At 42.2% G+C, this 21,925-nt stretch overlaps 2 protein-coding genes across 2 annotated transcripts; both read left to right on the forward strand.

Moving 5' to 3' along the window:
- Nucleotides 1-6,602: 6,602 nt before the first annotated feature.
- ephx4 (epoxide hydrolase 4) lies at nucleotides 6,603-15,219 on the forward strand. The gene is made up of 7 exons (XM_003977132.2): nucleotides 6,603-7,028; nucleotides 8,462-8,547; nucleotides 9,611-9,768; nucleotides 11,233-11,361; nucleotides 11,692-11,795; nucleotides 12,717-12,865; nucleotides 14,332-15,219. Exons 1-7 carry the CDS (start codon nucleotides 6,786-6,788, stop codon nucleotides 14,570-14,572), a joined length of 1,110 nt encoding a protein of 369 aa, XP_003977181.1. The 5' UTR covers nucleotides 6,603-6,785; the 3' UTR covers nucleotides 14,573-15,219.
- Nucleotides 15,220-18,165: 2,946 nt separating this feature from the next.
- On the forward strand, nucleotides 18,166-21,202 carry LOC105417907 (serine/threonine-protein kinase pim-2-like). Its single transcript, XM_029828375.1, has 8 exons — nucleotides 18,166-18,592; nucleotides 18,650-18,728; nucleotides 19,840-19,957; nucleotides 20,043-20,090; nucleotides 20,204-20,410; nucleotides 20,516-20,696; nucleotides 20,778-20,966; nucleotides 21,084-21,202. The coding sequence occupies exons 1-8, from the start codon at nucleotides 18,166-18,168 to the stop codon at nucleotides 21,200-21,202; spliced, it is 1,368 nt and encodes a 455-aa protein (XP_029684235.1).
- The last annotated feature ends 723 nt before the right edge of the window (nucleotides 21,203-21,925 follow it).

The raw sequence follows: 21,925 nt of genomic DNA on the forward strand, positions 1-21,925 counted from the left end.
TGCCAATCGGCTGGTGGAATGGGAAAGATGTGGGCCGCCCCGCTTGCAGCACCATGTGCAGAATGTTATTTCTTGCCGGTCCAGGCCACACACGAAGTCTGAACCTCGATCTGTCTCAGAGTCCTTGATAGATTCCTGCGTATTACCACTCTTGCCCTCTGGAGGCCTCTTTAAAAAACAGATTTCTATCAACATGAAGGTAGTCTCTATTAAATTAGTCTCTAGAAGTGCCTTTTTTCACCTGAGTACATCACAAAGATCAGGAAGCTACTGACCCACCATGATGCTGAAAAGTTAGTCCATGCATTTGTTACTTCCAGGCTGGACTATTGTAATTCTTTATTATCAGGGTGTCCAAACAACTCTTTAAGAAGCCTCCAGCTGATCCAAAATGCTGCAGCCAGAGTTCTGACAGGTATTGACAAAAGAGATCACATAACTCCTGTACTGGCGTCTCTTCATTGGCTGCCCGTTAAATTTAGAATAATTTTTAAAACCCTTCTTTTGACCTATAAGGTCCTCAGAGGCCTAGCTCCATCCTACCTGGAGGAGCTAGTGACACCTTATCAGCCCAATAGACCGCTCCGCTCTCAGAATGCTGGTCTACTTGTGGTTCCCAGAGTCTCTCGGAGTAGAATGGGGGGCCGAGCATTTAGCTACCAGGCCCCCTGCTGTTGAACCAGCTCCCTGTCCAGGTACGGGAGGCTGACTCCATCTCTACTTTTAAAATTAGGCTTAAAACCTTCCTCTTTGAAAAAGCTTATTGTCACTAATTTTGTAGTTCCAGTTACTATCATAGACAGACTCTCTACCTCTCCTCTCCTCTCCTCTCCTCTCCTCTCCTCTCCTCTCCTCTCCTCTCCTCTCCTCTCCTCTACCTCCCCTCTCATCTACCTCTCCTCTCCTCTACCTCCCCTCTCATCTACCTCTCCTCTCCTCTCCTCTCCTCTCCTCTCCTCTCCTCTCCTCTCCTCTCCTCTCCTCTCCTCTCCTCTCCTCTCCTCTCCTCTCCTCTCCTCTCCTCTCCTCTCTCCTCTCCTCTCCTCTCCTCTCCTCTCCTCTCCTCTCCTCTCTCTCCTCTCCTCTCCTCTCCTCTCTCTCCTCTCCTCTCCTCTCCTCTCCTCTCCTCTCCTCTCCTCTCCTCTCCTCTCCTCTCCTCTCCTCTCCTCTCCTCTCCTCTCTCTACCTCTCCTCTCCTCTCCTCTCCTCTCCTCTCCTCTCCTCTCCTCTCCTCTCTCTACCTCTCCTCTCCTCTCCTCTCCTCTCCTCTCCTCTCCTCTCCTCTCCTCTCCTCTCTCTTTACCCAGCTCCCCCATCAGCAGGAGGGTCCCCCTACATGAGCCTGGTCCTGCTCAAGGTTTCTTCCTGTTAAAGGGGAGTTTTTCCTTGCCACTGTTGCTTGTCTGGGGTCAGGCCCTGGGATTCTGGAAAGCGCCTTGAAACAATTTTGATTGTAAAAGACGCTATATAAATAAAGATTGATTTGATTTGATTTGATTTAGTCTATTCCAGACATCCACTTTACCCCCTGAAACAGGACGAACGGCTGCTCAGTGATCAGAAAAACCTTTGAAATGATTCACTTTAGCCTGGATTTAACTTCATCAGCTTCTTTACATACATAATACACAAATAATTACCAGTCACACTCATCTATGAACCTATAGTTTTGGTCTCTTTTAATTTTGCGCCCCTGGTTGTACACTCTGTGCCACTGCCCATTTAAGCATCACACTAAGGAGGGAGGGCATCGTGCTCCCAGGGGGCTCCCAGCGGACATCTCCAGACAATTTTACAAGGGCCAGCATCACACTGATATGGGCTGGACTTCCAGGAAGCCACCAAACATCTCCAGACCCATTTCTGTGTGCCAGAGAGGGAAGCAGCACAATGAGGCAGGCTGGATTGTTTCATACTCCTAAACAAGAGTAATTATGCCAGATTGAGCAGCCAGTGGCAGGACAAAACATAAATTACTAGCTGAAAACCCAAAGCAATGGCTCCCTATTTCTGTTACAGCACCTCTTTGAGCAGCATGCAGCTGTGGGTGCAGCCCTGGCATCTCTATCTGGCATCTCTAGACCTTCTCACACTCACTTAACGTGAATCTGAAGGAAACATTTAAGGTGGTGTTCCACCATGCCACGTTGGAACTGAGAGGAGATGTATGTCAGGCTTAAAGATAATACCACTGGTAAGATGGTAGATCTAAAATGTACAGATTGATTCTGCCAAACATATATCTGAAAGCTTAATCCATTTTAGAGAATATATGACCAGTTTAGAGACGATAAGTGTCTTGGCCTTTGAGGTTTAAAGTCCTTGTTTCCTTTTTTTTTACAAGGGGCACTGAAACAACTGCAAGATGATGTGGAGAGGAGGATGTCCCGACAGAGATGCCTTCAGAACACCAGGGGATTCAACAGGACCAACAAACAGCTCAGGTAAGTGTTCAGAAACAGTCACACACACATCCGCAGGCCTTTGTCTCAGAGCGGTGGACAATGTAGCGGTGCAGAATCTTCAGAAACATTAAGACCCACTATTAAATTGGCAAATATAAAGCTGTATTCTCCACTGTACAAAGTGGTATTTCAGTTTATGTGTATGCCTGCTTCTTTAGTCCCCTATTGGCGGGTATGTCCAAAGGCAGACGAAGAAGAATCATCCAAGCCCAAGACAGTCAAAATAATTTTGGTTTTAAATAAAAACAAAGCAACCTTCTTATTGTATGGAGTACCAACACTGGTCCTCCATATAACTGCTGAAGGCATTGGGCTTTACAATATTTCATTGTGAGTTTATCCCCGGGAGTGTAATTTGGTCAAATGACCAGCAGGTGTCAGTATTGACCAATTCGCTACTGAGCACACGCTGAACCAACCTGTGGTGTTGTCACGTAAGCAGTTTTATGCAACTTTGATGCCTGGATGTTGAGTGGATAGAGACAGCCAACGATTTTTAATTTTTTGTTTTTGTTTTTTTAACACTGAATGTTGTAAAATTCAAACTCTGATTTCGATTCGCACAAAATGCAAACAAATGATTTTTGTACAGCACTCTACTGTATACCTTTACAGTTGATAACCTGATGCAGCGGTCCCCAACCTTTTTAAGGCTGAGGGCTACCTTAAGATTCCCAAATGGCTTGAGGGCTACCAGCTCAAAACATATGTCTAAACAAATCAAAAAATCAAAAGCGTACAATATTCACACAAAAAAACAATAATCATAACTTTAGGACAAGTACTTGTAAATGAATGTATTTATGTTTCATTGTCAAAGTGACATTTATCTTTTGCAAATGAACATGGCACAATTTCATTCAGCAAAAAACAGAACTCAAATTGTTTTTCCCAATAAATGAGAATGAGCAGTATAATCAATGATATATTAGCTAGCAAAAGCAGGAATAATTGTCATGCACAGCCTTGCCTAAGGGCTCACCTGGACTCAAACCAACAAACTTTGGCACCCAAAATCAGTGGCATAAACCACTGTCCTATCCTATTTTTAGAATACAGATGATATACAGGGTTACTGATGAGCATAACTTATGGAATGAGGCGCAGAACAAACACATTATCTCTGTAAAGGTAACATTGAATTCAACATTACAAATCTGACTCGTCAAGTGACAACTAAGATGATATGATGCAAATAAAGCCTGTAGATTTATCTACTGTGGGTGTAAAAACTACTATTTCAGTTACTGATTGTGAGACATGTCTGGTGCAAAAATCAATTATTCCACATGATCTTGAATTTAAAATACAAACAGGAGCTGACACAAGTGTTTAGACATTTCTGTCAGGTTGTCTTAAAAAGAAAACCAAAGATGGATTATCTACATGTTTTTTTTACTGTCATAGAGGTGTTAAAATAAAATCCAACTCTGCAACACAACTGAATTAAAAGCAAAAGAAATTTCTAATTATGCTCATTGAGTTTAGCACGTTTGTATCACCACAATAAAGCAAAAAACCTGCTGAGATGATTAAAAGTTTCTAATGACGAAGAAATTAAAACAATGTAAAAGGGCTTCTTGAGGTAACATTTTGCCAGCAAGAAAGAGGGATGAGTGAGGATATGTGAAGAACACTTCTAAGGGGGCACCAGCGGACTGGTTTGGACAGGAAACCTGGAAACATGGAAGTTAAGCTGGACCTTCATGGTCCTGGGGAGCTTCAGCAGAACCACAATGGGGGTTGACTATCCTATGCCAGGATCAAACCACACAAATAAATCCCAATTTTGACCCAACACAATCCAACATTCGCTGTTGTGCCTTATTATGAGTGGTTGGATCACAGAGCAAACATCATTACCCCTTGTAGTGTGACACCATCACATACTGGCAATCTGGTGTCTTGGAACAGAGAGATAATTCACTGGGCAGCCTTCTGGGATCGCCATACCCTCCAAAACCCATTTGATCTCATCATCAATGCCCCACATCACAACTTCAGTGATTCAAAGGGTTGGCAGGATGCTAGAAAAGGGTCCCAGAGATGCCCCCTCACCCAAACTAGTGGGACAGGGCATCAGGCTTGATGTTGAAGTGCAAACTGATGCAGAGTGACGTTAAATCTAGTAAAAAAAGAAAAGAAAAACATCTGGCTTGCTGAGATTTCAGTCTCTTGTGAGTTCTAATATGTTCCAGCTTCTTGTGGTCGGACCAGTACAGCTCCCTCCAGCCTGTACCTCCATTCTTCCAAGACCAGTGTCACAGCCAGTAGTTCCCAGTTGTCCACGTCACATAGGGTTGAGTAAAGTTTCTTAGAAAAAAAGCGCACAGGATGAACTTCGTTGTTCGTCGCTCCCACTCCCATATCAGACCCTTGTCAGACTGGAGGTTCTGGTCAGGTAGTTTGAGGATAATCAAATCAAATCAAATCAAATCAATCTTTATTTATATAGCGTCTTATACAATCAAACTTGTTTCTAGGTGCTTTCCAGAATCTCAGGGCCTGACCCCAGACAAGCAACAGTGGCAAGGAAAAACTCCCCTTTAACAGGAAGAAACCTTGAGCAGGACCAGGCTCATGTAGGGGGACCCTCCTGCTGATGGTTGGCTGGGTAGAGAGAGAGGAGAGGAGAGGAGAGGAGAGGAGAGGAGAGGAGAGGAGAGGAGAGGAGAGGAGAGGAGAGGAGAGGAGAGGAGAGGAGGAGAGGAGAGGAGAGGGAGAGGGAGAGGGAGAGGGAGAGGGAGAGGGAGAAGGAGAAGGAGCTGCAACAGAGCTTGCGTTCCTTATGAAGTACCTGTAGGAATCGGCAAAACCCAAAAATCTCTGCAGCTGTTCCCTGTCAGAGGGAACCAGCCAGTCTGTGACCACAAAAACCTTCTCTGAGTCCATCTGGATGCAGTTGGGCTTCACAACAAATCCCAGAAAGGAAACAGACAGTTGGTGGAAGACTTTACAAATCTTTCAAAAAGAAGGCTTTGTGAGGCTTTGAAATTGCTGATTTCTTATATTATTAATTGTAAAATGAATAAAATGTTTCCAAGTAATGCACAGGACCTTTATGCTTGAAGAAGCCCAGTTTTCTTATGACATTCAAGATATGAATTAACAGATTTTATAATCACCTTTGTTTAATATGGCATATTTGTAGAAGGAAAAGCAAGGAAAACGAAGTCCTAAAGAAGGAGGACTAAACACAGGGAAAAGGGAATTAACTATTTTAAAAAGCTTGAGTTGAAGTCTGTAACTCTAAGGATGGAAGAATAAACATTAAGAGGGATGAGGGACGAGAGACGGAGCTGAAACCAATCAGGTTAAGGTAAAAGATAGTTAATGATAGAGGGTAGCCCGAGAAAATAAAGAGGAGAGATGAAAGGGTTGAAGTGGGAAATGAAGAGAGAAAGAGATTGAAAAGGATAAAGAAAACACAAGGAGAATCTCAGGAATAGTACAACTGAAGAAAGATTAGGAAGCTGAAGAAAATTTTAAATATCACTGACAGCAATCGTATGGCATGTGCAATAATACTGTAAATGTTTAGGTAGTATCAAGCAGTATTGACGTTAACGTCGTATTTTGATTTTTTTGTTTGTTTGTTTCCTTTTCCCCCCTATTTTGCCATCATGTCTCCATTTTTGTCCAAGTGTGTCCTGCTATCTCTTCAGCTATCCGGTCACGTCAGCGAGGATTAGGCTAATCTGTAAATGGTTAATCTGCTAATTAAAGGCGGTTGTGGTGTGTGAAACAGAAATAATGGACGGCTGTCCTCGATAAAGGCGCACCTGTGACCGCATTACTGATTAACATATTAATGCGCCATATTAATGGAGCCGTTCATTGCGCAATAACCTCTTGGCGAGGACACTTCTAAATTCACTAAATGTGGGTTTTAATGATCGTGAGCATTTTGGTTATGGGCTTGAGAGCTCGGGTTGCCATAACAGCCGCGTTCAGCCCCTTCCTCTGCAGTGATGTTCGTCTTTTCTCGGCCAAACAGCGGCTCGTTGCTGCGCCGAGACCGCAGAAAAGCCCCGCATGGAGCACCTCGGTGCCTGATTTCAGACTTGCCTTGTATAGTCAACAACAGCGTCTCCTGCTAAACAACCACTGCTGTCACACGCACGCGTGAAATCTGACGTGATGCTGCCGCCGCCGTCCCATTCAGCCGCCTATCGGGGAACCTCCCTTCAGTCGTGCGTCTGCGCTGGTAACGAAACAACGGCATTGTCCGAGCAATATTTAAACAGGAGCGAGCGATTAAGGGGGCTGAATTCAGTAGGTAACTTGATCTGGCATTGATTTTTCTGCGGCAATGTAAAGATGGCGAGAGTGCTCCACAACTTGCTGCTATTTGTAATCAGACTTGCGCTGAAAATTCGACTTTTGGGCTTTTGGTCGCTAATATACGGTTATTGTGCTCTGTGCACCGTCGTAGCGCTGCTGAAACTTTGGTGGAACATTATTCTGAGGCCCACAACAACCTTCCAGTGGGCGATTCGTGAAACTCCCCCCGCTTGTCTGAATGACACGTCCTTGGGAACCCACTGTTATGTTAGGATCAAGGTAAGACGCGCACGCACACACGCACACGCCTGATCATGAGAGGTAGTGGGGACCAGTCCATTGTGTGTGTGAGAGAGAGAAAGAAAATGGTAGTTTGGGACTCTCTTCCGTACAGCTGAAGATGTCGGGAAAAAATAACGGGCCTTATTGATGAGGGGGGGGGGATTCTACTGCCTGCTCATTTTTCTGTGTTTAAAACGTAGCCTGATCAGCTCAGGTGGTGCTGAAAGAACAGCTCCTGCGCCTCATGGCTCAGCCTGACAGCCTCTCAGTGAAAACACGATGCGATGCCAACACTTTCTGCCAGCAGAACCTCAGATTCCAGGAGCAAGAGGGTTGACATTTACAAGTTAATGTCTCGCGTCTCGCATGCAAAGTGGAGACCTTGGCCACAACACTGCTGTCACCCCCGTCAAGCACCATTGGATCGCCCTAAATCTTTAGACGTGAATGCAAAATTTGTTATCAGATGCTGTAAGAATAGTTTTGCAACTGTATAAAGTGAAGGGTGGAATAAAGGAATAAACCCAATTTGCTGATTTTTGAATCAATTTCAGTTCAATGATTTTATTTGTCCTGTATGTATATTTATGCTGCTGGAATGAGTCAGAATGCCCTGTAAGAAGTGAGAAATACAAATAGACACGTTTGGGAAATTGGTAGGGAATTCTGAAATGCTGCTGGAGTAGTCAAAGTTTTGTGCTGCCATTTCCAAATATGTCAACAAAAGCCTCAACAGCCCACTTCTTATCAAGCCATTAAAGGCTGATGTACAGGATGCATTTACAAACAATCAGTGCCATTAATGCTGTGTTTGTGACTCAGGTAGCCATTCCAATCATGTGAAGGTCATTGGCTAAGGTTAGGATTGTGCCCTTGGAAAAAACACTTACTCCCCCCATTGTTTCAAAAACAATGTACCTCGATGAGCACGTGGGCCCCCGGGAGTTAGTCTGTGGATGTGAGTGACTGTGTGAATATGAGCGAGTGAGTGGGTGAATGCTGACTTGTAATGTAAGAGAGGTCAAACATGACTGGAAAGGTGCCGCACAAAGAGGCTCCATTTGCCGTCTCCGGTGGGGGACACAAAGCTTCGTATGTCACGCACTGCTTGGCTGACATTTGAAAAATTAAAATGTTAGCATTGATATGTTTTGGGTTTTCTTCAACACGGGAAAGTTAAGAGTTGAATTTAAACAATGTTGCAGTGATGGATTACCCTGAAACAGGGCTTTATTGCTATTTTGGGAGATGTGATATGGTGAGACGTTGAATTTATAGAATCAGATGACCTGATCCATCAAGCCTATAGGCAGTCCATGTTTTAACCATTATCATAAACAATAGTTTTGTTTTTTGACGATACTGTCTTATTTCTTTTGAATCCTGCTTTGTGTATACTCAGTTATATTTAGATATTGTGTCTTTTTCAGGAATCTGGCCTTAGGTTTCACTATGTGGCTGCCGGAGAGAGAGGGAAGCCGCTCATGCTCTTCTTACATGGATTCCCTGAGTTCTGGTAGGTCAATGTCAAATAAGCGTGGCTGATCATATTACTCATCTACAGCCGCACACAACTCCGATTGTTCTGTTGCTTAATGTCGGGGTTACCGTGCGTCGGTGACCCCTGTAAAACTTTCCGAGCGTGAGAAATCACTGTGAATGTCAGTAAAGTTCCTGTGCTGCAAGGAAATAATTCCACTTCAGTAATGAGTCGCCACCGCCAGGGATGACTTGCCAGAGGGGGGGAAAGGTCCGATGCATTTACGATCTCTTTGTCCCGATATGAAATGGAAAACGATGTTATGCGTTGCTCCCGAAACGGGGCCAAAGTGGTTGTCAAGAGCTGTAAGCCTGTCCATATCTCTGACCTAGCATCTAAGCTGCTGACAGGACAGGGATTAATTAACGGGTGAGAGGAGCTTTTTCTGCTTCACTTGCTGTATTCCGTCAATGATGAGCTGTGTCGCAAGTGACAATGTTAAAAGATCTCTTTAGACTTTTTTTTTTTTTTTTACCAAATATGCAAATTTCCTCTTAGAATTGAGAACAAGTAGAGTGTGTGTGTGCGCCTGTGTGTATTTGGGGCTTATTTTGCTTTAAAACCTCATCTATATTCTATAAGATCAGAAGCTCAAGTGCTGGGATCTTACACTGACTCATCAGAATTACAGTCGGAACCCCGCAGCTCGCTTCCGAGGGGTCAGCGCGGGGGGGCAGGGGGTTTCAGATGAGAAGCCTTTACAGCTGACAAGATCTTCATTTAGGAGTTTATCGCAGTCCAAGTGATCAGTAGGTGGATTAGGATCTAAAACCTATTCCATTACACTGAGCCGACCTCAGTTTCACTTTAAATGATGTAGCTTAAATTAAAGGCACACAATGAATTCATTTTAAAGGCAGTCTGAACTGTGTATCTTGGTCAGTTTAATTATCAAGAGGAAAAAATCCCACAATTCCAAAATCCTGGAAGTTTAGTTCAACGGTGATGAGGCCTGGGTCCAGAGAAAGGCTGTGGATTTGAAGTATTCCCAAAAAAAATGGAAGAAATGAATCGCATTAATCATCTTTGCGTGTTTCAGGTTCTCCTGGCGCCACCAGTTGCGTGAGTTCAAGAGTGAATTCCGCGTGGTGGCCATCGACATGCGAGGCTATGGCGAGTCTGACCTGCCCCTCTCCACTGAAAACTATCGCTTCGATTCCCTCATTACTGACGTCAGGGACATCGTGGAGTATTTAGGTGAGCGAAAAGAACTTTGTCTGGCTGTAGTCTTGCAAAAGAGTACACAGCATTTTGACAGTTTCTTGTGTCAAAAATAAACTTGTTTATCATTCTCAAATTGTGGCTAGCCTTTGGGCCTGTTCCATGGTATGACAAACCAGTAGTGACTCACTCTGACTAAACATGGGACAAGGGGCGGGTACAGGACCCGGCCAGGGCCCAGAGACTGCATGCTAGCACAGGAAGCTTGCCTGTGGCTGTCTGGACACTCCAGCATGAGTTTCTGGCCAAAGTGACAGTTTTTGCTCCTTTACTGGCCAAAACACAAAGTGTTTTCCTTTATCACTGCTGTACACTGTATTATCTGTTCTGGAATGCTGCACATATTAACTAACCGGTGTGCTGAGCAGGAAGTTTTAGAGCTTTATCCCTTTTCGTTGATAATTCTAGGTCATTCTTTTATTGTTATTATTTTTCAGCTGAGATTCCTGCATCAATAGATGGATGGACATATAGACGTAGTCGGCAAAGATAGTTTTGACTCATTTTCTTGCTCGATCTCAAAGCTATTCCTTCAGAATCAAATAAAAAGCCTTAAAGGTGATAAAACAATAGTTAAATATTATTTATCACAATATCCAACCACATGGACTTAATCTAGATATTTTAAAACCCTTTCACTTCAAAATATTCCGTTTTTTTCCCTCTAAATCCAGACTCTATGATCTAGTATCCTTTCTCATTGTTAGATGTTAATTATTTAACAGGCTTTTAAGGGCTGAACTCAGAATGTTGAAGGTGATTTATGGCGATTCCAGCAGAAGTGGGAGGCTTTAACTGATCGTATAAAAACTGCTCTTCTTATATTTGTGCTCAGACAGCAGAGCTCTGTTCACACCAACTGTGAGAGCCCACATGCTCCACATTGCAGTCTATCCTCTCAGCTAGCTACAGTGACACACTGCAGTGCTTCCCCGCTACAGTAAATCATAGATGTTTTCATTTATGAATCCATGCTAAAAGCTGCAGCCTGCACCTCCTTTCAAATGCAGCACTACATTCACTCTTATTTCTACTGATGTAGCACTATTGCTGAGATGACAATTCCTAATTGGTTTATGTTTGTGGAGTTAATAGTGCAGGCGGATGCGTGCATTTTTTTCGTAGGAACTGGAGCAGTAACGCGATCAGATTCCCTGTAGACAAAGGGTTTGACCTTGATTGTATGCACATGTACAGTGTGTCAATATATACATCCACTGTCTAGTTATAATGTCCTCTGAGGGAAAACCTTAGCAATGTAAAGGTGAAAGCAGTATCGATTTGAACTCTGGTGCTTTTGACATGCTTCAGCATAGAATTAGAAAGAAAAAGGGGAAGGGGGGGGTGCATATGACACTCCAACTTGTACAATTGCTGCTGAGAAGCTTTGTATTTGCATAATCAAAATATGGTCTTATGTGCATTTGTTTTCTTTTCAAGGGTACAACAGATGTTGTTTGGTTGGCCACGACTGGGGTGGGATCATAGCCTGGCTGTTTGCAATTCACTACCCAGAAATGGTGACAAAACTCATCGTTTTAAACTGCCCTCATCCTTCTGTGTTCACGGGTATGTTGTCTCTGCATGCAGATGATCAGACAGCCTGACAGTATTCTTTTCATCATATGACAATCAATTTACCTGAGATACTCTAGTTTATAACCCGAGTTATTACTGTCATTGTTAGCAGCATTTACAGAGCATTATTACTTCATTTTCGTGTTTGCGTCCATCTGGCAAATCCATTTGCCTTGAGGGGTGGATGATGAGAAGCTAATTACGGGATGCTAATGTAAAGCTAGAACAGCTGGTTTAACTGCTAGAAATCTTCTGCGCATTACTGACAATCTCTGCTTTCGTAATTGTGATTGAATGACTCTCCTCTTCTCTCATCACCAGACTACGCACTGTGTCACCCCAGCCAGCTGCTGAAGTCCAGTCATTTCTTTTTCTTCCAGCTGCCTCGCTTCCCAGAGCTCATGCTCTCCATTAATGATTTCAAGGTGTGTTTATCAAGGTCAAGGTTGTGAGCATGTGTGCCTCTGTGTGTGATTATGCACATGTGTATCATTGTTGTCATTGTGCCAGGTAATTTCAGGACTTTTTTATTCATCTCTGTGACTAATGACTGCGCAGTTTGAGGGTTACAGGAAACAACAGGATCAAATTATCAAAAAAATCACAGGCAGCCTCCTGGGACTCATTAAGAATATTTAGATTGTAGAAAAAGTATTTGCGTTTTTTAATTCAAGAATACCGGTAGATTATAATATCATTCAAAGTACAGGTTAGAGCTCCAATCCAACCCTGTAAGAGTCTGATGTGAGCGTGACAGTGAGTTCCTTCTTTCTGCCACTGTTCCAGAGTGAAAACAGCCCCGGAGTGCAGAACACAGCCATTTTGCATTGTTGACATTATTTGCAGCCAGTGGCTGTGCAAGAGTGACTGAGAAGAATGATGCGGCCCAACAATATTACAGTGCTGCATTAATGCTGCTACATTAAATACATAATTAAGTAAGATTGAACAGTAAAATAACTACATTTTCTTATTTGCCCTGTTTAAAGTGTAAAGACCTTGGTATTGTCACACAGCCACACTTTTATGGATATCTTATATTCACCCATCTTTATGGGTGAGTCTATCTTTTTTAGATATTGTTATTAAACGCCTCAGGCAGCACAACTAAGCCATCTTAGGTTTGCTTATAACTATAGAGAATAAACTCTTTATTAATAATCTGGAAGCAGCAGCAGATGTATCAAAGCAGCTCCTAAAGGTCATGAGATCTTATTTCACATATGAAATGCCTGTTCTAACTCACATCGGATCATGAGATAGGCATCTACCTGTAAATGTATTTTTGATCAAAATGTGCTGGTCCAATAACATCATTGAAGTCATTGCTTCCTTCTCCGCTCCAGGCTGTGAAAGCCTTGTTCACCAGCCGCAGCACCGGTATCAGCCGGAAAGGCCAATGGCTGACTGCAGAGGACTTAGAGGCATATCTGTATGCAATCTCACAGCCAGGAGCTCTGACTGGAGCCCTCAACTACTACAGGAATGTCTTCAGGTAGGTAGTACACTTAGCATGAGTTAAGCTGGATAGACAGAGGTTCAGAAATTTTAGAGATATTCAAGATATTTACTAAATTAAAATGTTGTAACTGTGATTCTTACAACAGTGGTAATATAATATGTATTCTAATATCCTTAAATACACCTAAAATATGACACATTAAGTAAAAACTCAGCGATAATTTAATATTCTCGTGTGTTTTTATTGAGCCTATGTAGTGTTTCAACATTGTGTGACTAAGTTAGGGGATCATTGTTTTATGTTGCCATCTACTGTCAGAACTTTAAAGTAGCAGAATATTGACCTGGCCCTCCAACAAGATCACAATGATGTCTAATGGTTGTGTTTGTGTGTTTTTGTGCTGACTATAAATAATTTTGCTAAAATCAGATCAAAGCTCTCATCAGTGCATGCTTATTTTAACACGTGAACTGTACATGCATGGCAGAGCAGACCATCTGCTCCCTTCTAAGTCATGAACTGTCTCAGAATAGCGTTATAATGCTTATGTAAAAGAGATATCACCGACCCATGGCCAATTAGTACCTTTGTGTGAATATTTACTGCAGTGTTCTAAATATCGTGAACAATGTAGTCCAATATTCTGTTTGACACACTTTTTGCAGTTAAGCTGTAGAAGAGCAGTGGGTGCAGGAGCCTTTTACAAAAACAAACAAAAAAATTTAAATCTCAACAAAAAAACAAAACGAAATTAGTTTAAACCATTCTAAATCATGTTAATCATATAGGAGTTAAGATGTGTGTATTTCAGTGTGGATGCTGTAGAATAACCTCGTTAATGGAAGTTCACAGTCTTTGTTGAAATAGCGTTTTTTGAAAAATTTGCTAGAACTAAATTAAAATCAGATCTTTTGCAGCAAAAACTCTTTAAACCTTTTAGAATGTCATGGTTTTCTGCATTCATTTGTCATAAAATGTCAAGAGGCTTGACAAATCCAATGGGTCAAAACTGACACTACAATGTCTTGAAAATTCACCAGTCTACAGTAAACAAAACACTTTTAATATGGAGATAGTTTGAGATTGAGCCCACTTTATCTAGAAGCAGGCGCCCAGTTAGAATGATCCCAAGAGGTAAAGGACTAACCCCGTTTCATTTGTAGGCATTGTTCAACTAGCTGTTTCACAGTATATAACATTGACCAAGCAGACTGTCTGGAAGGACTAGGAACTGTATATGCTGCATCAAAGCAAAAATAAACATATTTATAAATAGATGTACTTTTAAAAAAATCACTAGTTTGGATTATTTTTTATTGGTGCTCACAAATATAAAATATGCAACTTCTTTTTCTTGCTGTGGTTCAATGCTTTAGCTCCATTATCTTAAAGAGAAGATCACTTACATAAAAACTCCAAATCTTTCAGAATGGATAGACAGCACCGGAATGAGGCCAAAAACTTACAGCTGTAAACTATTTATTTATTTATCTTCATAGCTCCCTGCCCCTGAGCCAGAACCATGTCAGATCTCCAGTCCTGCTGCTGTGGGGCGAGAGAGACGCCTTCTTGGAGCAGGAGATGGCTGAGGCCTGCCGTCTCTACATCCGGAATCATTTCCGTCTCAACATTATTTCTGGGGCCAGTCATTGGTTGCAGCAGGACCAGCCTGACATTGTAAACACCCTCATATGGACCTTCCTCAAGGAGGGAGAAGGACGTAAGAGCTACAGGAACTAAAGTGAGTTCTTCCCCGGTACTGCCCCATCTCACTTGCCACAGCAGGACATCTGGAATATGCCTGAGAACAAAGTGACATAGTGAAAATGCAATCATTCTTTAAATCTTTCACAATTGAAAAGTTTTATAAAGAAGTCTGCCATAAAGAAAATACAGAAGCACACAGGAGGCAGAGTACGTGTGACATATATTCACAATGTTTTTTGCACATGACATCCGCCTTAAATGTTTGTCAATTACAGCATAACAAATGTGTGGTGAAATCTTCTTGTGACTTGTATTGTGTGGTGCCTTTTAACTTTTTGAGCTGTTATAGTGTGAGGAATTCTCCAGAGGTTGGGATGTCATCTGCTATATGTTTTCTAGCTCTTCTTTAGGCACAGTCCTCTGGGAGTCATGGTTCTCCCATTCCCTTTATCAGGTAGTTTGTCTAAAGGAGTTATCTTTTTTGGATTATTTTCCCCTCAGAGATTATCACTCAAAAGTAGAGAATGTTGTTATCATGATCTTTATGTAGAGAACTTAAGTGATGGTTGACTACTGTACTATTTTGTAACTATTCCTAAAGAGATCATTTTTAAAGTCACTGAGCCAGGTCTACACCTTTTGATTTTATAAATAAACTTAAGTGTCAATCTGTTGCACAATGTGTTGTTTTGTTTTTCTCTCCATATTAATTCCTTCCTATGAGCCACATTTGATATTTGTATAATTATGGCTAAATGCACATAACATGTGTAAACATACAAATTTTAAAAAGCAGTTTCCTTTTTACAAAATCAGTGCTCTCAAAGTTAAGATAAATGGCATTAAATGTTTCCGAGCCTTGTTACTAGATATTGAGGACATAAATACCTCATCTCTGAAAGTCTGATCTGAGTGCAACAAACTCTGTGTCAGAAGTAAGACTGGAACTAAAAATAAACTTGTTTGAAGAGCGGTGAACTCCTAAAGTGCAGTTCTTGGATTAAATATAGATACTGAGAGCAAGTCAGGCCCCATTTTGTATCATCTGCAAGATAACTTGCAAAAACAGTGAATGAGACCTGCAAATATTTTAAAATGAAGTATTTGTATTTGTTAAGTATTTGTGTTACATGAATGACCCAAAACACCATTCTCTCAACATACACATGTTTATGTTGAGAAAATGGTCTCACCACCTGTACCAAGTACAAACAATAATTGATTAGCAAGAATACACAATATAACTCATGCCATACTACATGTTTTCTTTATTTGTATGTTGTAAAGCTATTGTCAGAGCCTTTAACAGCAGGCATCATATACTCATGGTAATGAAAGAAGACATGCAGGAATCAGGACCTTTATGTATTCTATGCTCTTAATTTAGTTTTTAAAAAGTTGCCCATGTAACCTTCAATTGTTTATACCATGATTTTTTTCCTTTTTATCCAGATACAGTCAGCGTTCCAGGTTCAGATTTGGCCATCGCAATAATATCTGAAAACATGTAGATCCTCTTTTTAACAGCGCTATGCTTGGGGTAGTCTGTCAACCATTAGTGAGCATTTTAAGACAGGAGAGATGAAAAACACCAGAAATAGTAACAGAAGCGTTGTTAAAAATAGCAGAGTGCAGCCTGATGCAGCCTGATGCTAGTTATTTTTGGATGACTGGCAGTTTGTTGGCTTTGACAATACTGAGGTCTGTATTCATCAGTATTAAATTAACAACAAATAACCAACTGCTATTTTTGGTTAATGTTTAGATATGAAACACTTCAACAAAGGACATTATAGCTGTATAGCTTGGACGGACGGACGGACGGACGGACGGACGGACGGACGGACGGACGGACGGACGGACGGACGGACGGGCGGGCGGGCGGACAGACAGACAGACAGACAGACGGACAGACATCTATTTTAAGGACCACACTGTTTTCCAATTGATTTAATCAAGAAGAACATTTAACTTTCCCCTTGAGAATATGTAGAACATAGCATCATTTGTCTGAAAAGTCCATTATTGCATTTATTACCTTTGATATTGATGCCATTTAGCGGGATCATAGTTTTCAACATTGGTTGTTCATTAGATACATGGCTGCCTTGTAAATAGTCTTAAGTATCATGTTTGTTCATCAAATCCGATACAACATTTTCATGCAGGTAATGGAGTACTGCAGGGTTTGAAGAACTCTGTATATAAAACTAACTAAACATTCTCTTTAAACAATTGTAATATGAACAATATTTTATGCCTAAAATATAATAAATGAAAATAAAAAATAAACTTCCAACAGCACCTCATGTATACAGAGTCAAAAGCCTAAATATGTCTATGGAAGAGGATGTAACTGTTGTCGGCCATGTAATTTCTTACAGTTAATCAATTCTAAGATCAAACATTGTTACTGATGTGGTTCCCTTCAGTAAACCAGACAGACCATCATCAGTCTGGTTTACTTTTTTTACTTTTACTTTTTACTTCTACTTTTTTTTTTCTTTCTCCAAAGATGTGAGCAAATAATTTTGCATCATTATTAATTGAAGCTATTGGTCTCTGATTCTCAGTCGATCATTATTGGGTTTAGGTGTCAAAATAATTGGCACATAGTTGCAGGGAGTTTACAGACCTCTGTGGCCTCCTTCAAATTAAGAGATATGATCATCAAATACATAAAAAATTTTCAGTAGGTCCAGTACATGTTTTGTATATAGTAGTAAGAAATTGAGATGAGCTATAGCTGTGTCATTTTAAAAGCTTTTTCAAAGCTGTGGAATCCTGTTTGAGGCTTTTTTTATCCAATTGCTTTCATTTTTTTATTTCCGGATTACATTTTATATATATAATATACATTTTTTTATATTTATATATATACTGTATATAAAAGTTATATTGTTTGATTTCCCAGAGCTTTATTTTTTTTATATGAAATGTTAACATACACCTTGTCCATTAAATCATTTGAGAAAAACCCAAAATCAACCCTGGACATCTGATAAATCGTTGTTTGTTTTTAAGGGAGACCCTACAGGTATTGCCGCCTTCAGAGCTGCATACTGACCTCCGACCCCGTTGACCCACTCAACTTAACTCTACCGGCAGCTTACTTTACCTAATATAATGTATTTCTGTATGTTTTTTCTATGATCTATGATCCTATTCTCTCATCTACCTGTCCTCCCCCTTCTCCTCTCTCTCTACCCAGCCCCCCATCAGCAGGAGGGTCCCCCTATATGAGCCTGGTCCTGCTCAAGGTTTCTTCCTGTTAAGGGGGAGTTTTTCCTTACCACTGTTGCTTGTTTGGGGTCAGGCCCTGGGATTCTGTAAAGCGCCTAGAAACAATTTTGATTGTAACAGACACTATATAAATAAAGATTGATCATAACCTCATGATGGATGTCTTGTTTTTCCTGTATGAGGAGCTGCTAAGAGGGGATGCTGTGGCACATTGTTCTTCAAATGAGGATGTGTACCATTAGGCCTTCCTCCTACTTCCATATTTGGTAATAACTGGAATCTATAGCATTTGGTTAGCTATATTGTGTTATGAGGTCATGGGCCTGGATTCCCTCGATCCATGAACTCAACACAACCAGGGACCCACGATCGCTGTCCAAGGGATGCAGCAGCTGCAACTTTTACTACCATTTATCACCAGATTGATAAATCTGGTGATAAATCCCGCCGTCAACGAGGAGAAGGTACAAGGAGCCCAACAAATGCACCAGGTCAATGTCCAGCGGGAACGGCAGCCACCAAGATGGGGAACCCTTGGCCACCAGATGAATCCAGCTGTCACCTCCGCGCCCACGGGCCTGGAAGCCAGTGAACCAGCACCAAATCCCTACACGGCAGCCCGCGTTCATCAGTCCTATAGCCAAAGATCCACAACACCAAAGGCAGCACTCACCGGCAGCCACCCGATCAGGAGCAGCGAGTATCAACGAAGCAGCCACTCTCCTGCGCTCACCTCTCGATGGACTCCGCCATACGTCCAGACCAAACCCTCGGGAAAGAAGCACGTACCCAAAGGCGATCACACCAGTGGTCAAACAATGTCTTTCCTGCTGTGACACAAATTACGAATGCTTTAACTACCCGCAGGACATTGTCAGCCAGGGACCAAAACGCGATGCGGCACCCAGAAGGCCGACGGAAAGAACCACCCAGGACAGGTCTCAGGGTGAGAGCAAGGGAGGTCTCAGGGCGAGTGGTGTGCAGGCAGGACCTATTATAGCCTCCCCCAAAGACTATTAGGCTAGATTGCCAACTAGAGGCACGTGTCTGGCCGAGCTGGGGGCAGGTACTGCTACACATTCTTTCATTTTGAACAACAGGACAGGTCTGCGCAGCAACATCCCCCATAACAGCCCATTACAGCTCAGCTTTTAATACCATTGTTCCCAACACAAGCTGGTTCTGTCCATAAATGCAAACTGGTCGTCCAAATCTTGCAAAAGGGCTATATTTTGTACCCAGCGAGTTCAGAACTGAAGAAGCCTTCTGGATAGAAGGCAAAACGTCTTCAAAAGAGAAGAAAAACAGTCCAGTTGACAAAGAAAACTACCTTGAATAGACACGCAAAACACAACAATGGCTGGGATCAAAGCATATAGACTTTGCTCAGAGTCAAAATATTAAAGAAATACCAAAGCCATTTCAAAAGACATACATGAAGACGTCAAAGTCAAGATGAAAGAATCTTTGAATGAAAGACAAAGGTATAGTCAATAAGGTTCCCCTGCTCAATATACTAACAACTGTGCAACATTGGCTGTTGAGCTGTCGTACAGAGCAGAAATGGGCGTCTCTTCACACAAACGCAAACGTGAGGAATCCTCAAAATCAGGTGACTACACCATCAGGGAAGCCAAATCCATGTTTTTCATGCTGGTCTGATTCACTTATACAAAAGTTTAAAGCAGACTGGTTTTACCTCACAATCAGAGACCAGCACCAGTCCAACCACCAGCAGAGGGGAGGACGGTAGGCCGGTGTGCAAAAAGAGGAGGGTCGGCTCTGAGTGCAGGGGAACGGTTTGTAGCAAACCCACTACTCGAGCGGGACCGAAGGAGGTGTCAAACCGGGGCACAAAAAGAAAGGCCCAGTCAGACCTAGAAGCTCCCAGGAAGAGACAGAAGACTGAATCAGTGACGGTTCCCCACAATGTGTTCTCTTTTCCTGAGCTGCGGCCATCAACCACAGCAAAGCCCAAGTATGTCTTGGTGCCCATCAGCAGAGGTGAGCTTATTGTGGAGGGTGTATGTGTGTATTTGTGTTTGTGTGCACTACAGCTGTAGTAAATCTGTATTTGCAGAAGAATATGAGAAACACTACAGAGAAGTTTCACAGCTGGGAGAAGGAGGTTTTGGAACAGTGTTTAGTGGTTATAGAAGGCACGATTTATTTCCAGTAAGTATTTTAATTTGAATCACACCAAACACACATACACATATAATCATCACTGATCTCCTTGACACATGATTCTTTCCTGCAGGTGGCAATCAAGCACATTGCTAAAGACTTGGTCAAGTACCAGCCAGTGGTAAGGCTAACTTTGATGCTACCATCAGCTGTTGAACTTAGTGTGGAGCTGTTCCTTTTTCATTGATTACCAGCAGTAAACCATAGACGAGCATCTTGTGTTCCTCTCTTCAGGTGATAAACGGTGAGCTCCACTGCGCCCCACTGGAGATGGTACTGATGGTGATGACAGCAGGGGACTCTGTAGGGGAAAATGCAGTGGTATCACCATTAGCATGGATTGACCTGGATGATGAAATCCTATTGATCATGGAGAGGCCAGAGAACTGTATGAACCTGTTTGAGTACGACAATGGCCAAATAGACGAAGGCCTGGCTAAGGTAATAATGCTGGTTATCGTGTTACGGTGCACCGCCTCCCACTGCTGCAGAGCTCAGACTGATAATATCTTTGGATGTTCTTTAACTCTTCTTTCTGTCCATCAGGAATTCATGAGGCAGCTGGTGGAAGCTGCAATTCAAATACATAAGGCAGGCATCTTCCACCGCGATCTAAAACTGGAAAACATTCTCATCCAGTTCTCTGATGCTCGGCTCATTCCTCGAGTGCGCATCATTGACTTTGGTTGTGGCTGTTTTGTGACGCCGGGATATCGCAGCTATGCCGGTACGGCTGAACTCATGCTGACGTCTGATTTGGAGCTTTTCAGTGGACACTTTAATTCAAAATCTTTTTCTTTTCTCACAGGAACCCATTGCTTTAGGCCTCCAGAGTTTAACCACCGGGGAACCTATGAAGCTGGCCCGACCACCGTCTGGCAACTTGGCTGCATCCTCCTGGAACTACTGAGTGAAAATACTGACATGTTCACAAAAGGGATGCAGCACTGCGAAAATTTCCTCACCCAGACCATAAAGAAGTTAAAAGTGTCTGAAGGTAAAGAGATGCTACTGCTTCCTTTCTTTATTAATATTTTGCAATTGTCTGAACTTGTAATTAATGAATGCAGCTTTCGTGCTAACGGTCACTTTTCTCTCCGTCTACCCTCCTCAGACTGTAAGAAGTTTTTGAAGAGCTGTTTGCTCGTCAACCCTGATCAGCGTATTACCCAGGAACAGATGTTGTGCCACCCGTGGTTCCGTTCAAGTGTCCTGCCAGAAGCACAGCCCTGAGGGCATTTGACAGCTGATGTCCCTCTATTTGTTACTGATTTTACTCTATTTTATTTTCAGGAAATGTGAACCTTATAATGATCTGTAACCATTTATCACTACTGCCTAAATAAACACACTATTCTCCTACATCTCACAATACCTGAGAAAATGACTGGTGTCTGGTCTCTGCTTTGTTTCTAGGTAACTATTTTTATTATACACCCAGCCCAGACGGGCCAACATGGGGACCATGTGGTGGACTTGGGGCTGGGGGAATGCTTTTAGAGGTTACTCAATAAATGTTACCCATGGTTTGGTGTCGAACTGCTGAAAAAAACAAGTCTTCCAAGTCTGAGGCTCTGATCCAAAAGAAACCCAGGTGGCCTTGACAGAAATTTATATAGTGTAAATTTTAATAACAGGTCATTAATCATTCTAAACATTGAGAAGAAAAAAATTCAGGCTTTTCCTACTGTATGTTGTTAATTCAGTGACCAGAGGAGCATTTGTCAGGACCAGTGTTAAGTGTCTCTCCTGTACAGGTATTTGTCCCTGTCTTCATCACGTCCTGTTTTATTTTGAACTCTGGTGGGTGTCATCCGCATCTTCCTGACAAGTCTTCCTCATGTGTAATTGGGTAACGTCTGTGTTCCGTCTCCCTCCACCTCCTCTTTTTAAGCCGTTTCTTCCCCCCTTCCGTCTCAGATCATCTTGTTAAAGGGGAGCTTTTCCTTGCCACTG

Source organism: Takifugu rubripes, chromosome 20 (genome assembly GCF_901000725.2).
Source record: "Takifugu rubripes chromosome 20, fTakRub1.2, whole genome shotgun sequence".
NCBI classification, from domain to species: Eukaryota; Metazoa; Chordata; class Actinopteri; order Tetraodontiformes; family Tetraodontidae; genus Takifugu; species Takifugu rubripes.